Below are 15,472 nucleotides of genomic sequence, written 5' to 3'. Positions count from 1 at the left end.
CCCCACAAAAAGTGTGTGTCTCTCTGTGTGTGTGTGTGTGTGTGTGTGTGTGTGTGTGTGTGTGTGTGTGTGTGTGTGTGTGTGTGTGTGTGTTCAGGCAAACCAGGAGATGAACTCATACACGCACACGCACACACACACACACACACACACACACGCAGCACATACAGAGGGGAAGGCCTTCGACTTGGCACTGGTCGTACATGACAATGTGTGCATGAGGAGTTTTCCCAAAGATGGCCAAGCAGTGAGGCCTAAACAAATAGCCAAATATGAACAGTAGAAATTCCGCTCAGTGATAAAAGGTCAGAGATAAACCAAAAGCAGGTTATGTTAAGGACTGGCTCGCACGGATGCAGTGGTTGGTTAGCCACAATTTAAAGTGTTTTTTTAACACCTCGAACGAGGCAATTTGGTGAATTTAGTGTCTTGAGTCTGTGAGTGGAATGCAATGGATGCCTGGTCGCACATTGTCTCATTGTTTGGTCTCATAACCAACCTCTGTTTTCTGCTCGTGAGCAAAGGCTCCTGCTGGGAAATTTCGCATTGCACAAAAAAAGTGGAACATTTTATCCCGCTTTCTCTCTGAAGCATTTATGACCACACCGTGCCTGGGGTATTGTTTTGAGAATCTGTGATTAGCACAACTGGACAGCAAAGTCACAAATCAAAGAACTGAAAATCCACAACAACTTCATCACTTTGACTGATTGAGTCATATCTTTCTAACCCTTAACAGGGTAACTGAATATTCAAAATTTTTACTTCTATGATATTTCAATATAAATGTGGCTATTTGATTACAATGGTGCAGTGCAAATGACTGCCAACCAGCACCCCGCCTCTCACCCAACGACAGCTGGGATCGGCTCCAGATCATGCACGACCCTAATGAGGAAAAGTGCTTTTGAAAAAGGAATAGATGGTTGATTATAATGGAATTGCACCGTATAAATCTAATGAAACTATGAATACGTTATAAATGCTTTAAAAAAACATACTGTATATATAATAATAATAATATAGATAGATAGATAGATAGATAGATAGATAGATAGATAGATAGATAGATAGATAGATAGATAGATAGATAGATAGATAGATAGATAGATAGATAGATAGATAGATAGATAGATAGATAGATAGATAGATAGATAGATAGATAGATAGATAGATAGATAGATAGATAGATAGATAGATAGATAGATAGATAGATATATTGTCCAGCACTACAATAATTGAATTTCAATGAGGGCAATATGAAAGGGTTAAGTTAACTTCACTTAATGGTCTTACAAAGGACTCCAGCTCGTTTTAACATTGCACTCATGTTTTTGGTCAGTGGGAGGAAGTCATAAGAAAGCAATGCATGCATGGGAACATTCAAACAGTACAATGCAAACGTCTCGCTGCTCAAAGAGTAATGGTGAGAGGTGTTCATTTTCATGGGGTTCTAAAATGCCGCGAGTGACAAATGAGAGTAAAGGGGAAAAAAAACAAAAACACAGGAGATGGCGTTGTTGATTTTCATGCAATCAAATCTTTCCCCCCAAAAAAATGAAATGTCACTATTTATGATTAAGGAGGTGCTTAAACAATGTGTGTTTTCTTTTACTAGCGATTTTCGTCTAATTGGAGTGTCCATAGAGAGATATTTATTTTTCCTTAAACTCTTTGAAACTCCGCCGTCGTAATTAACGAGGCCGCTGGCTCACACACAGCTTTCAATGTGCAAAATGTAGCCGAAGTCGCTGAGAGAAATGTGGTGATCTCACTGCACATTAAATCCCTCTACAATAGCTCTTTGTTAGTTTCCAAAAATAAATCATTTGTATGTTCGCCATGAGGTTTTTTTTTTTTCTCCCCAAAGTTGGAGCATTATATGCCGTGCTGCCATAGGCCTAGTTAAAGATGCTTTTGCGCAGATCAACGCCTTAAATGCAGCTGTGTGTTTACCTGCAATTATGTGTTATTCATATCTGATCTTGTGCCGTTTATGTGAATGAACGGGGTTGTGTTTCAACAAATTGTAAAAAGGAAGCAAGCAGACATATGTTATTGTAACAGCAGATGAATGCACCATTGTCATGCATATCACACACACACACACACACACACACACACACACACACACACACACACACACACACACACACACACACACACACACACACACACACACACACACACACACACACACATCATATAGCCACAGGCATTCCCAATATAGACAGCCATTATGTCCGTGTGTCTGCATCCATGTGTTTGCAGAGGCAGAACGGGAAATTCGGGGGCCGCTGTGGTCAAACACAGGGAGAGGGAAGTTAGCACTGGCAAGGAAACGTCAAAGTCAGGCATATTTGGAGTAAGATAAGAAGAGTCTGGAGCGAAAGGAAAAACTAAAACAACACCGAGCCACTTGAGACGACTACAACACATCTTTGTGTCCTTGCCAAGGCTTGAAAACATCACAGCGTTTTAATCAACATGTACGACCGAGCGTTAAGCGAATTCATGGTCGAGATATGGGCACAGCACCGTAGGTGCACATCTATGGGGGGAGGTGGGTGGGGTCGCATTACCTTGACCTACACGGGCATTATAAAATCCCCCCCCGGTGTGGCATTGGCAGGTGCTCTAATGGGCCGTAAGCTCCGAGTATCCAATGTCAGGACTTTGTTTGCTTTTTTGATTTATTGCCGCCTGGTTCAGGATATCCTAAAATGGTTTGACCTCAAGTTAGGTTTTCCCGTCAAGAGTTTCAAATCTAAGTTAGGATTTCAAGTCAGTGTCGGGATTTTAATTGAGATTTTCAATCAAAGGTTTGGTTTTTGAATTAGAGTTTCAAGATAATGTCACGATTTCTCAGTAGGGTTCCAAGTAAGGATATCACACAGTGTTTTATTGTTGTAAAACAAGAGTTGCTATCCAAGATTAGGGTATCAACATAGGCTGAAGGTTTCACTGTAGGCTTCCTAGCCTGTGTGAAAATATCCAACAATAATTTAGAACTTCAAATCAGGGTTAGGGTTTCCGTTATGCTGAATGCTGTTATGCTGGCTTGAATTTGGAGAAAAGTGAAATATCTAAAAGTCATAATAGGATGAGGACAAAAAAATATATATTTATGTGAGCTCCAGCCTCTCCCAAAATTATTAGCGGTGGTGGCTAACAGAGCAGAGAATAGAGTGTAGCCCGCGGCAATCTTAGAAGCTCAATTGAAATGGTGGGCCAGGCAATTATGCTGTCAGGGCACTCATACACGCACACGCACACACACACACACACACACACACACACACACACACACACACACACACACACACGCAGCACATACAGAGGGGAAGGCCTTCGACTTGGCACTGGTCGTACATGACAATGTGTGCATGAGGAGTTTTCCCAAAGATGGCCAAGCAGTGAGGCCTAAACAAATAGCCAAATATGAACAGTAGAAATTCCGCTCAGTGATAAAAGGTCAGAGATAAACCAAAAGCAGGTTATGTTAAGGACTGGCTCGCACGGATGCAGTGGTTGGTTAGCCACAATTTAAAGTGTTTTTTTAACACCTCGAACGAGGCAATTTGGTGAATTTAGTGTCTTGAGTCTGTGAGTGGAATGCAATGGATGCCTGGTCGCACATTGTCTCATTGTTTGGTCTCATAACCAACCTCTGTTTTCTGCTCGTGAGCAAAGGCTCCTGCTGGGAAATTTCGCATTGCACAAAAAAAGTGGAACATTTTATCCCGCTTTCTCTCTGAAGCATTTATGACCACACCGTGCCTGGGGTATTGTTTTGAGAATCTGTGATTAGCACAACTGGACAGCAAAGTCACAAATCAAAGAACTGAAAATCCACAACAACTTCATCACTTTGACTGATTGAGTCATATCTTTCTAACCCTTAACAGGGTAACTGAATATTCAAAATTTTTACTTCTATGATATTTCAATATAAATGTGGCTATTTGATTACAATGGTGCAGTGCAAATGACTGCCAACCAGCACCCCGCCTCTCACCCAACGACAGCTGGGATCGGCTCCAGATCATGCACGACCCTAATGAGGAAAAGTGCTTTTGAAAAAGGAATAGATGGTTGATTATAATGGAATTGCACCGTATAAATCTAATGAAACTATGAATACGTTATAAATGCTTTAAAAAAACATACTGTATATATAATAATAATAATATAGATAGATAGATAGATAGATAGATAGATAGATAGATAGATAGATAGATAGATAGATAGATAGATAGATAGATATATTGTCCAGCACTACAATAATTGAATTTCAATGAGGGCAATATGAAAGGGTTAAGTTAACTTCACTTAATGGTCTTACAAAGGACTCCAGCTCGTTTTAACATTGCACTCATGTTTTTGGTCAGTGGGAGGAAGTCATAAGAAAGCAATGCATGCATGGGAACATTCAAACAGTACAATGCAAACGTCTCGCTGCTCAAAGAGTAATGGTGAGAGGTGTTCATTTTCATGGGGTTCTAAAATGCCGCGAGTGACAAATGAGAGTAAAGGGGAAAAAAAACAAAAACACAGGAGATGGCGTTGTTGATTTTCATGCAATCAAATCTTTCCCCCCAAAAAAATGAAATGTCACTATTTATGATTAAGGAGGTGCTTAAACAATGTGTGTTTTCTTTTACTAGCGATTTTCGTCTAATTGGAGTGTCCATAGAGAGATATTTATTTTTCCTTAATCTCTTTGAAACTCCGCCGTCGTAATTAACGAGGCCGCTGGCTCACACACAGCTTTCAATGTGCAAAATGTAGCCGAAGTCGCTGAGAGAAATGTGGTGATCTCACTGCACATTAAATCCCTCTACAATAGCTCTTTGTTAGTTTCCAAAAATAAATCATTTGTATGTTCGCCATGAGGTTTTTTTTTTTTTTTTTCGTAAGTGGAGGTACCACTGTAGTGCGAAAAGACCAATTGTTGGATGTGCAGCTGTAACTGGTTGTTGAAGTTCACTGAGTCTCACCCTCACAGAGATTCAGACTCTGCCTCATCTATGTAAACACAACACAGTGTTCAAAAAGGTGCACTCTTGCATTGTCATGCATAATACACACACACACACACACACACACACACACACACACACACACACACACACACACACACACACACACACACACACACACATCATATAGCCACAGGCATTCCCAATATAGACAGCCATTATGTCCGTGTGTCTGCATCCATGTGTTTGCAGAGGCAGAACGGGAAATTCGGGGGCCGCTGTGGTCAAACACAGGGAGAGGGAAGTTAGCACTGGCAAGGAAACGTCAAAGTCAGGCATATTTGGAGTAAGATAAGAAGAGTCTGGAGCGAAAGGAAAAACTAAAACAACACCGAGCCACTTGAGACGACTACAACACATCTTTGTGTCCTTGCCAAGGCTTGAAAACATCACAGCGTTTTAATCAACATGTACGACCGAGCGTTAAGCGAATTCATGGTCGAGATATGGGCACAGCACCGTAGGTGCACATCTATGGGGGGAGGTGGGTGGGGTCGCATTACCTTGACCTACACGGGCATTATAAAATCCCACCCCGGTGTGGCATTGGCAGGTGCTCTAATGGGCCGTAAGCTCCGAGTATCCAATGTCAGGACTTTGTTTGCTTTTTTGATTTATTGCCGACCGCTGCCCCAGCTCACATGTGTGGAGGAGAACCCCCTCCTCTCAACACCTTTTCCCCCCACATAAATAAACTGCAGTGCCGCAGGAATGCCTCAGTCCGCCGCTCCTCCTGCTATTGGGATCCTCCCCGCTGATAAGACGACTGCTCGGGACATCTCATTGACGCGCGCGTACTCCCGTCTGGACAGACGCTCGCGTGCTCAGGCACATCTGCTAGCTCTTTGCGGGCCAACTGTGTTGGGCCGCGGGTTTGAGTTCAACAACGGAGCTCATAGGGAGAAATGACAGCTGAAGGGCTCGGATTGATACTAACCTCGCCGATCAAACATTCTGTCAGTCGAGTTGGCTTTGAGTGAACAGAAGCCAACAGATGTAAGCAATAACACACAGGTGCTGCTTGGATGCGTGCCACCGACAGCAGAAAATCGTAAAATAGAATTCGAAGAACTTCTAAAATAAATCAATGTATTGTTCTGAAGTCAGACGAAAGTAAAGTCAGAAATCAAGAGTTTAAAAATGCCGTGGTGCATTTCTTCATGCTTGATAGCAGGAATTCTTCACATGTACAGTTCGGGTTTTGCTTTTCCTTTAGCTATTTTGTGTTTTCAGTGTACTTTCTTCCCCACAAAAAATAATAAAACATAATGTATACCAGAAAGTCAGCTGCATTTGGTCTTATCGCATGTTAAATAATCCTCCCTCTCCCTTTGATTTGATTTAAAGCGTACTCCAAATGCCAAAGGAGCGAAGACGAAGGGTGCTGAATTAAAGAGGAGAAATATACGGAGCCCCAAAGGTGACATGCAACGCAAACGTTTCTTTTTTTTTTTTTTTGTCACCTTCAGGGCTCCATAGAAATGCAATTGACAACGGAATCATAATAGGAACATTATCGCACTCCTGTCATTGCTGCTCAGTCCATTTAAGTTTTATGTTACTCCAAAACTATCAAAAGAAGCTGTTATTAGTCAGTTGTATGAGTCTTCACTTTCACTTTAAGTACCAGTACAGGTAATCCTCTTTCTCTACTTCGATATTGGTCATTTGTTGTCAAAAGTGGGGTTGAACACACAACGCATTTTGTTGTTTTAAAGCTTGAACATTAGCATCGTTTCTACTTGTATGAATGTTAAGAATGCTACGATATTGTGACGCTTATAATGCTATTTGTAATTGTAATGCGAGGAGAAGTGACAAAAAAGCTGCAATTCCCGTGCACGCGACATTAAGAGCAAATGCGCAAAGGGGAATCTCACTGAAAAACAAAATTTCGATTAGACCGCAGGTCCAACGACATTGCCATTCTTATGCCTAACAGCAACCTTGCCCTGCAGTTGTCCTAGGTGAGGGGGGCATCAGCCAAGGACGACCATGTTGACCTCACAGCATGTATGTCCTCTAATTTGGTTCGACACCCACTGGGCCGACACCAACAGTCAGAATGATGATGACAGAATGACGACAAGCACGCGCAACAAGGCACTTCCACTCTGTTTATCTCGCACTCAATATTAAGGTTTGGAGCGCATCTCATCCTTCCTTTCTCTATATACTGTACTGCTTTTTTTCCAGGAGGGCCTTGAAGGTGAAGTCAAGTTAAGTTTACAATAATATGTTCTATGCCCCTCAACTGGTCAAAACACTGTATTCTGATTAACATCATACTTGTGGAATATAAATTAAGTGGAAAAATTAATCCATTTGATCTAACTCAGAGGGTAGATAGTTTCCCTCGTCGGCCATTTTATTGTTGACGAAAAATGACATCACGGTGCCTAAGGGCCCAGCTGGCGGACGTCGCATGACCAAACCCCCAAAAAAAGGGGAGCCGTGATCGCCGTTATCTGTGGAGCATAGAAGATATTGTTGTCAATACATTTTTTGACTTGACTTTCCCTTTAATAAATAAATGGCAGCCAGCCCTGCTAACCACGAAACCAGCAGCTACCCACATTACGAAATAATATGATCCACAGTTTGAACAAGAATCCAAAACCAGATCAGCAGTCCAAACAATAGCAGGACCAGGTATGAGCCGTAACCAAATGACTTGACTGCTCCCTCAGTCTGTATTTTTAACTTTTTATCCTTTCAGCATAACATCAGCGATTATCAGCCAGAAAGCGAAGTGGTAATGGTGAGGAACGTAACTTAACATGTGTGTGTATTTACAATTTACTATGACTAGGAAAGGAGAAAGAGGAAAAATGTCAAATGGTGTTTAACTTTCAGGACTCAACTGTAAAAGGAACTGATGTGTTTCATTTCAGAATGCATACATTGTGTATCCATCTTCAAGTTCTTTTTTTCACCCCTCCTTCACGCATAAAGGCTAAGAATAACAAAGTCCTGGAAAAAAAAAAATGCTACACTGAGGAGCCCTCTTTCGCGCTGTTTGTCAGCGGCTGCGAGGATTTGGAGTCTCCAGGGGCACATGCCTCTGAACCCTCAGCCCAACTTCGCTCCTTCCTCTCACAGAATGTCCTTTCTCTTTTTCTCCACCTCACGCGCTTTCTCCACTTCTTTCTCGCATGTGCAGTGTCCATCATTTGGCCTCAGTCGGTCCTGAACAAATGCACTTTTCACTACCCGCTTATCTGCCTCCGTCTCTCCTCCTCCCCCAGCGAAGCAGCTCTTCTGCAGCCGTGCATAATTAGACCTAAACACAAGCCTGCACAGGCTCACATCTGGAAGGAGTTTGGACATGGCAGTTTCCTACCAAGACGCCTAAATATTTAGGTTAAGAGTTACTGCGTGTGGATGAGCTCGTGATAAAGGGGTGGGAAAGGGAGAGAATCGGGGAGCTGGAGATAAAGAAAAAGAGAGAAAGTGCGACCGATGACTGGAGCGCATGGCTGTCACTAGTATAATGCATCATTAAAGCAACGATAAGCATTTATGGGAAGAAGGGAGGTTGTCGTTCGACGTGTTCATGCATTCAGAGTAGCAGAGAAAATAAGAATACATCAGGAGGAGGTGAAAATATTGTGGCGACCGGTTGCTCCTTTACGGCTGGCAGGGAAAACAAACAGTGAACAAATAGTTTTCATAAACAATTCCACATTGGGATTTCCCAGGAGGGTGAGGGGCCTCAGCTGGAATGTTCACAGGGGCCAGCTGTTGTGTATTACACGTAGAAGCTGGCCCCGGAAGCCTCTGGACCTGCTGAGTCCTCGGGCCCCGCGCCGGCTCAGCGAGGAGGAGAACCCCAAGAGAGAGGGCCGATGCGGGGAGGGACGCGGGGCTCTACCACCGCACCTGGAATACTCTCCGCATTACTCTGAACGGATCCAGGAATGTCGGCAATAACATGAATATGGACGCAGCATCTCACATTCCACATCTGGAGCAAATGTCACGAAAACCCACTGAAGCGTGGCCACCGCATAAACTCACTGAATGTGCAGCACCTTCTATGAGGGGGCTGCGAGAAGCATAATTCAGGATTACATCTCCTAAACACTATTAAAACACTGTCACAACTAAAAGACTGGTATACACCTCATGCCCATTACTTCAACGCTTTCATACACACTACACATTTTTTTCACCCACTCACTACTGAAACGCACTCATGCGCACTAAAAGGCTTGCTCTCACACACTATTGAAATGCTCTCATTCTAGCTCATGAATTTTCTTTCACTCATATGCACTACTGAAACGCTCTCATATGCACTATTGACTTTTTTCCCACTCATGCACTCCTGAAACACGCTCCTGCACACTACTGAAAGTCTCTCATACATATTGCTGATTTTTAAAACTAATATACATTATTGGCATGCTCTCATAGGCAGCACTGTAATGCTCTCGTGCACACTGCTGATTTTATTTCACTCACATGCGAGTTTTTTTCCAGCTCATATACACTACAGAAATGCTCTCATATATAATACCGAAACACTCTCATAAAAACACTACTGAAATACATTTCAGTGTTGTATATGAGCGAAAGAGCAACCAGTAGAGTGTATGAGAGCATTTCAATAGTAAACATGAGAACATTTCAGACCAAACATATATCGAAACACACTGCTGATGGGCAGACTGACTTCCGAAGATGAAGTTATTTTGACAAGAGCAGTTCCTTCCCTCGCAGTATCTACAGAGCGACGCAGAGGAGGAAGCTGTTGCGTGTGCTATGTCGTCAAAAACAAGACAATACGAGAAACCTGTTGAATCATTTGAACAAGTAGCACTCAAGTGGAAAGCATGAAAATGCGAGCAGAGTTTGCACAGCCTGTAAACATTAGCAGTGTAGTCGCTAATAACAAGCCGACAGCCACTGGATGACAGCAGCACTCAATCGTGTCATCTTTTGAAAATAGCAATGATGCTAACACCCTATGTTGGATCATAACGTATTGTTTACATTACAAGGCGTATTTATTATTCCTAATTGGTCCATTTCTTAGTAGTTCACTGTGTTATTTTATTTTATTCTGGCTTTGTTGTGCAGCAGAATAACACAGTTTGAGAGGAATGAACATTAATAAAATGTTGAATTGCTCTATAATTATCGTTGTTGTCAGTACCAGTGCTTTCAAACTGGCAAATAAAAAGCAATGAAAAAAAAAAAATTGGTTGCCGGTCCGTGAACAGAATGTTCTTGTATCAACCGGTTCGTGACACAAAAAAAGATTGGGGACCACTGGTTTACATGCAATTGTCCATAAAGGAGACGTTAATCTAATATTTTAACAAATGCCTTTTTGTCCACAGTTTCATCGCAGCACGTTAAGTCTTTGCACCAAAACAAGCCAACCATAATGAGTAGGTGGGGCCATGGAAATTATCTTCAATCACCTCAACCACTGCTATTTTTTTCCCCTCCTGTTTGCAGCAATGTGTTTACCAGATGTATAATCCTGATTTTATTAAGCCAGAAACATACGACTCTATAAATGGACCACTGGCTTACTTTAGCTTTCCCGGGGCACAAATCCACCTACTTTACCTCATGTCTTGACTCCAGTGGCGCCTTTTCTTACAGTGCGGCGACTCTACTCACACTGTGGGAACGAATAAACTCTGAGAGCAGCTGCGAAGAAAGTATTTCAACTAATTCCTATTGAGTGTACACCAACACCACCCAAATATGTGTCCCCGATAGATTATGAGCCCCTTCATCACTTAAAATTGTATGTTTCGGCACAGTTCTTTCAACTTAAATCCAAATAGACCACACAAATGAGTGCATCCCAGTATGAACATATCCGACTAAACTGGAGCTAAATTTTTATGCTGTCATACCGCTTTCACAGGCTACACATTTCTTTCCTCGGCGCAAGGTAATTGGGAGCCATATTTAATGGAAGCAGTCAGAAATGAAATGTGTTTGTGTTTATTCTCATGGAAGGGGAGGACTGTTTAAAGTGACAGGTTTATGTCGAAGAGGTGGGACCACATGATGGTGTGGTGATGATGATGACGGTGATGATGATGATGATACGGTGCACACAGTTGGCTCAAATTAAGGCCAAAGTAGTTCAAGATGCCCACTTTAGATCATCATGTATTATAATTGCAGCAAGTCCTTAATACAAAAATCAGTTCAATGGCTCATAGTTCTGCATTGGCTTCGTGTGTTTACATGCAGAATATTTGGTATACTTGCAAAATGTAATAAGGTCCGCTATAAGAATTGTATGGAAAAACTCCTTTAGCCTTTGCAAAGCTAATGATGCCAAGTTAGACAAAGAGGAAGTCATTCGACAACTTGGTTATTATTGTGGTTGAATAAATAGTCTTTTGCCACCACATTTAGCACTTCAGTAAAAGACAAAATAGCCCAAAAAGAAGTTTGTTGCCACTTAAATAAGCTCAAGAGAAGATGTGATTACATATGGTGAACATCACAAGTAACGTATGCCCAAATTTATTGTATTTTGTAATGCTGAAAGGGTTTTATAATAAAGTACAGTCTCTTCTAAATTCCCCAAAAAGTATTTTGTCCCTGTGAGGTGTTCAAAACATTAGTGCAACGGAACGGAAAAAAAATGCTGTGTTGAAATCACTCCATTTTGTTTTGTCACGAAACAAAATCCTTTGTCTTCAGATAATTTTTTTAAAGTAGACTATACATCTACTTCGATTTGATTGTGTGCAGCCAAAAGACAAACTAAAACTGAGGAAATTAAACACACAATTCTGTTCAGTGATATGTATTTTTGTAAACGGCAACAAGTTGGTAAATTAAAACCTCACCGACATTGTCATGCATCAGTCAATTCATCAATCGTGAAATGAACTGATGGTATTAACTAAAATTAAACCACAAAGACATGCATGCCTACTGAATATAGAAGCAGTACATGCGAATGCAAAAGTTGGCAGCCTATTCAGTTGTTAGATTCTAAATTCTTTGTTATTGGGTGTCCGGGTTTCTTAATTTGAAATTAGAGGATGGGATGATGCAGAGGTCAGTGGGTGAATTAATGGTCATCAATTTCTTCGATTGGGATGTTGTCATAGACAAAACAATAGCCTAAAAACAACAACAACAACAATAAGCATGCACTGTTCGTTCAGATAATTTTGCACCCCTCTAATCTAGTCAGTACAAAAACACTTAAAACACCGCCTCCCTACTAAATGTGCAATTATATGAAGTTATAATAATAAAGAAAGTGCTGTTTTGCGGGACTTGTCAACTCACAAAGTGACGGTTCTGTTGGGCAGCAGGCTGGCATCGGGGGGTTCGATCAGCTCCTCCTTGCCGCAGCTCACCCTCCGCCCAAGGGGCTGGGCTCCGTGCGCCTTGGAGCGCTCCTCCGTGCAGCTGCAGCCGAGTAGACCGTGGCACGCCCGGGACTGCCGCGGCCCGAGGGCGGCCAGGAGGAGCAGCAGCATCAGTACCACACGACCCGGCAGCACAGGGATGTCAAGACCGGGCGCGCTCATTGTCCTTGGGCTGGATCTCAGCTCAGCCTCAGGTCAACCCATATCTCCGGCATGAAGCCTCCAGAGGGGGTTCGGGAGTAAAATTGTTCTCGATCCCAATATTACAAACGTAGGGAGAGTTTGTTGTACAACCCACCAGCCGGTCCTTTTTTTTTTTTTTTAAATATTAAACACCAGCCGATCCTTTTTTTTTTTTTAAATATTAAACACTGGTCCCGTTATGAGCGTTCCGTTAAGTCATGGCGGGCGCGGCGTTCCTTTGGCTCCAAATGTTTGTTTTTTTTTTTTTTTTAAATCCAATGGAAAATCCAACTGCGGCTTTTTACTTACTGCGAGTGTCCAGATGAGTCCTTTCTCAAACTTAATCCAGCGGTTGATGAAAGTCACGACTCGGCACTCAAAGTCACACTGACATCTGTATGAACGAGTGAACCGGGGATGAGAAAAGTTTTCCAAAACTTTTTCCAAATTGCTTCGCCTCTTTGAAACTTTTTCCGCCCCTTTTCTTTTCCTCCAGCGCAACTTCAGCAAAGGAGAAGGTAGAGAAGTGGCGGTGGGATGGTGTTGATAGTTCCAGTGTCAAATCCTAATCTAGTGGTTCTTGCTGCTCGTTTGCCCCATTCGCTTGGTGCGCCCTAAAGTCGTCTCCCAGGTCCTAGCGCTTCTAATTCACCAAATCTTCTCACAATTTCCATTTCCATTTTGTCAAAGGTAACATAAAAATATTGGCACTAGGCTAAGATAAAAGTACGGATACTTGTAAAGAGCAGATGCGCTGATGGTTTTTACTTTCAGTAAAATTGTATAGATTGTGAAATACAGTACCCCTAAAAGAGAAGTCTCGTCAAAATCTTGACAATAATGACACTGGTATCTGTTTTTTTTAATTGAAAAAAATGTATGCAATGTATTAAATATATGTTTGTAATATAAAAACTCATCAGAAAAATTCATAATTTTTTTTCATTTGAAACGTATTTACTGGTACTGATGCAAGCGCGTAGTAGCTGACTTAATACAAATGCAGATGAAGTTGCCACAGTCGGAAAGGAACTCCATTGTCCACCCCGGACAGCTGTAAACACAATACTGTACTTATGACACATTAGCATTTATCCTCCAATTAAAAACATTCAAACTTTAGATCACTGTAAGAAATACGGATTATTTATATGATCACAGGGCGTTCACGACACTTAAGACCCATTTTAGGTTTATAACAAAATTCTTTAATCACACTACATTATTAGGCTGTAGAAGTAACGGTTGGGAATGAATTAATACCACTTTATAGAATCACTGTTAAAATGTATCTTGTAGAATGTCGGTCAGTGGTTCTGAAAGTGTTAAGGCCAGGGAAGGTCTTGCTGGTCCTGACAGATCACCAGTCATTGAAGTTAATCATGTTTGTAGTACTTGGACAGGAAGTTGGTCATTCATGGACTTGGTCCTTATTAATGATTGAAACCAATGTTGATGATGGTGGCAATGAAGATATTTGTTATGACCTGATTAGAATGAAATAAATGACTCCATTTTCTCGTTGCCATTGTTCTCGTGGGAAGGCGACGTTAATATTTTGATAGCATCAGTAAGAGGTGAGCTGACTGCTGGTGAATAAATGCTGAGGGTCTCATTCCAAAGCATATTGTGTTTGTATGCAGATCAAAGACTTTGCTTTCAAGTGGAGGTATGGAGAGGAAGAGGAGACTTGAATTTGTGTGGCACTTCTCATGTGATTTTAAAGCTGTGCAATTACATCATGACCGTATTTTTTCCGTAGTACGAAAAAAAACTAAAAACATATCGCGAGTGTTCGTGCTGCTCTTTCTTAGGTTGCATTCATCCATCCATCCATTCATCTATTTTCTGATCTGCTTATCCTCACAAGGGTCGTGGGGGCGTGCTGGAGCCTAACCCAGCTGTCTTCAGGGAGTAGGCGGGGGGACAGCCTGGACTGGGTGCCAGCCAATCGCAGGGGTGCATTCTTTTTTGTAGAAAATTTGACAAAGATGTCATTCCAACAAACTGCTTTACCATAAATTGCAAGTGGCTGGGCTCTAATTAATCCCAGTCTATTTCTTTCTGTTTGTACAAAATGCAACACATTTATTTATGAACGAGCTACAGACAATGTTTAACCCTTTCAGGGACAGCGGTTACTACAGTGGACATGTTATCATGTTATCAGGTTGCAGGGTGCATGAAAAGGTTAAATTCCAATTATTTAAAATTGGACAGTTTACTTGAAGGAACTGCATTTACATGAGTGTGACTCCAATTCACTGTGCAGTGTTTTTTGCGCAAATTTACACTTAAAATTGATGTTAACCAGACTACATGAAGACACATTGAAAATATTTGTGCTACTGTTATCCCTTTCTCTACTACCGCATACAAAATTATGCCGTGTGACTGAGCGGCAACCAATCCTGGTTATACTTCATCCTAGCTGGCCTTGGGTGAGAGGTGAGCTGGATAAGAGAGGCAGCATAAAATACGGGCACGTTGCTTGGATGAGTTGCTCATTTTGCATTGAGCAGCCAGCTCTCTTGCAATATGGTCCTTTTGTGGTTTTTATCACACAAAGAAAAAGCAAAATGAATCTCAATCAATCTCATGAAAAAATTTTCGGTGACTTTTGAGGTATATTTTCTTCACAAGATACTGCTGCAGTCCAATCTGTTAACAAAGCAAAATAGTGCAGGGAGTTTTCGAAAAAGACTGTGATACACAAACACGAGAGTTCACGAGTTTGGGGAGCATTTCAGCTCCCATGTTGAAAGGAAAGGCACCGCAGTCATGCAAGCTCCAGCCCGGCGGTATAATGGAAGACTGTGTTCTGACCCGCACAGGTTTGTTATTTCTGTATGCAACACTGTACAGCGAGGAGGGCGTGGG

General features: G+C 41.8%; 1 protein-coding gene across 1 annotated transcript in view; it reads right to left on the bottom strand.

Moving 5' to 3' along the window:
• Window positions 1-13,183, bottom strand: part of adgra2 (adhesion G protein-coupled receptor A2) — a 45,550-nt gene extending 32,367 nt beyond the window's left edge. The window contains exon 1 of the mRNA XM_019862761.1: window positions 12,327-13,183. Within this exon, the coding sequence (XP_019718320.1) occupies window positions 12,327-12,571 (245 nt within the window). The 5' untranslated portion in view covers window positions 12,572-13,183. The remainder of the gene's footprint in view (window positions 1-12,326) is intronic.
• Between the last annotated feature and the right edge of the window lie 2,289 nt (window positions 13,184-15,472).

Source organism: Hippocampus comes, unplaced genomic scaffold, assembly GCF_001891065.2.
Source record: "Hippocampus comes isolate QL1 unplaced genomic scaffold, H_comes_QL1_v1.1 scaffold147, whole genome shotgun sequence".
Classification (NCBI taxonomy): Eukaryota; Metazoa; Chordata; class Actinopteri; order Syngnathiformes; family Syngnathidae; genus Hippocampus; species Hippocampus comes.
The sequence above is the reverse complement of the archived record's forward strand: the minus strand, read 5'-3'. Positions and strand labels throughout refer to the sequence as shown.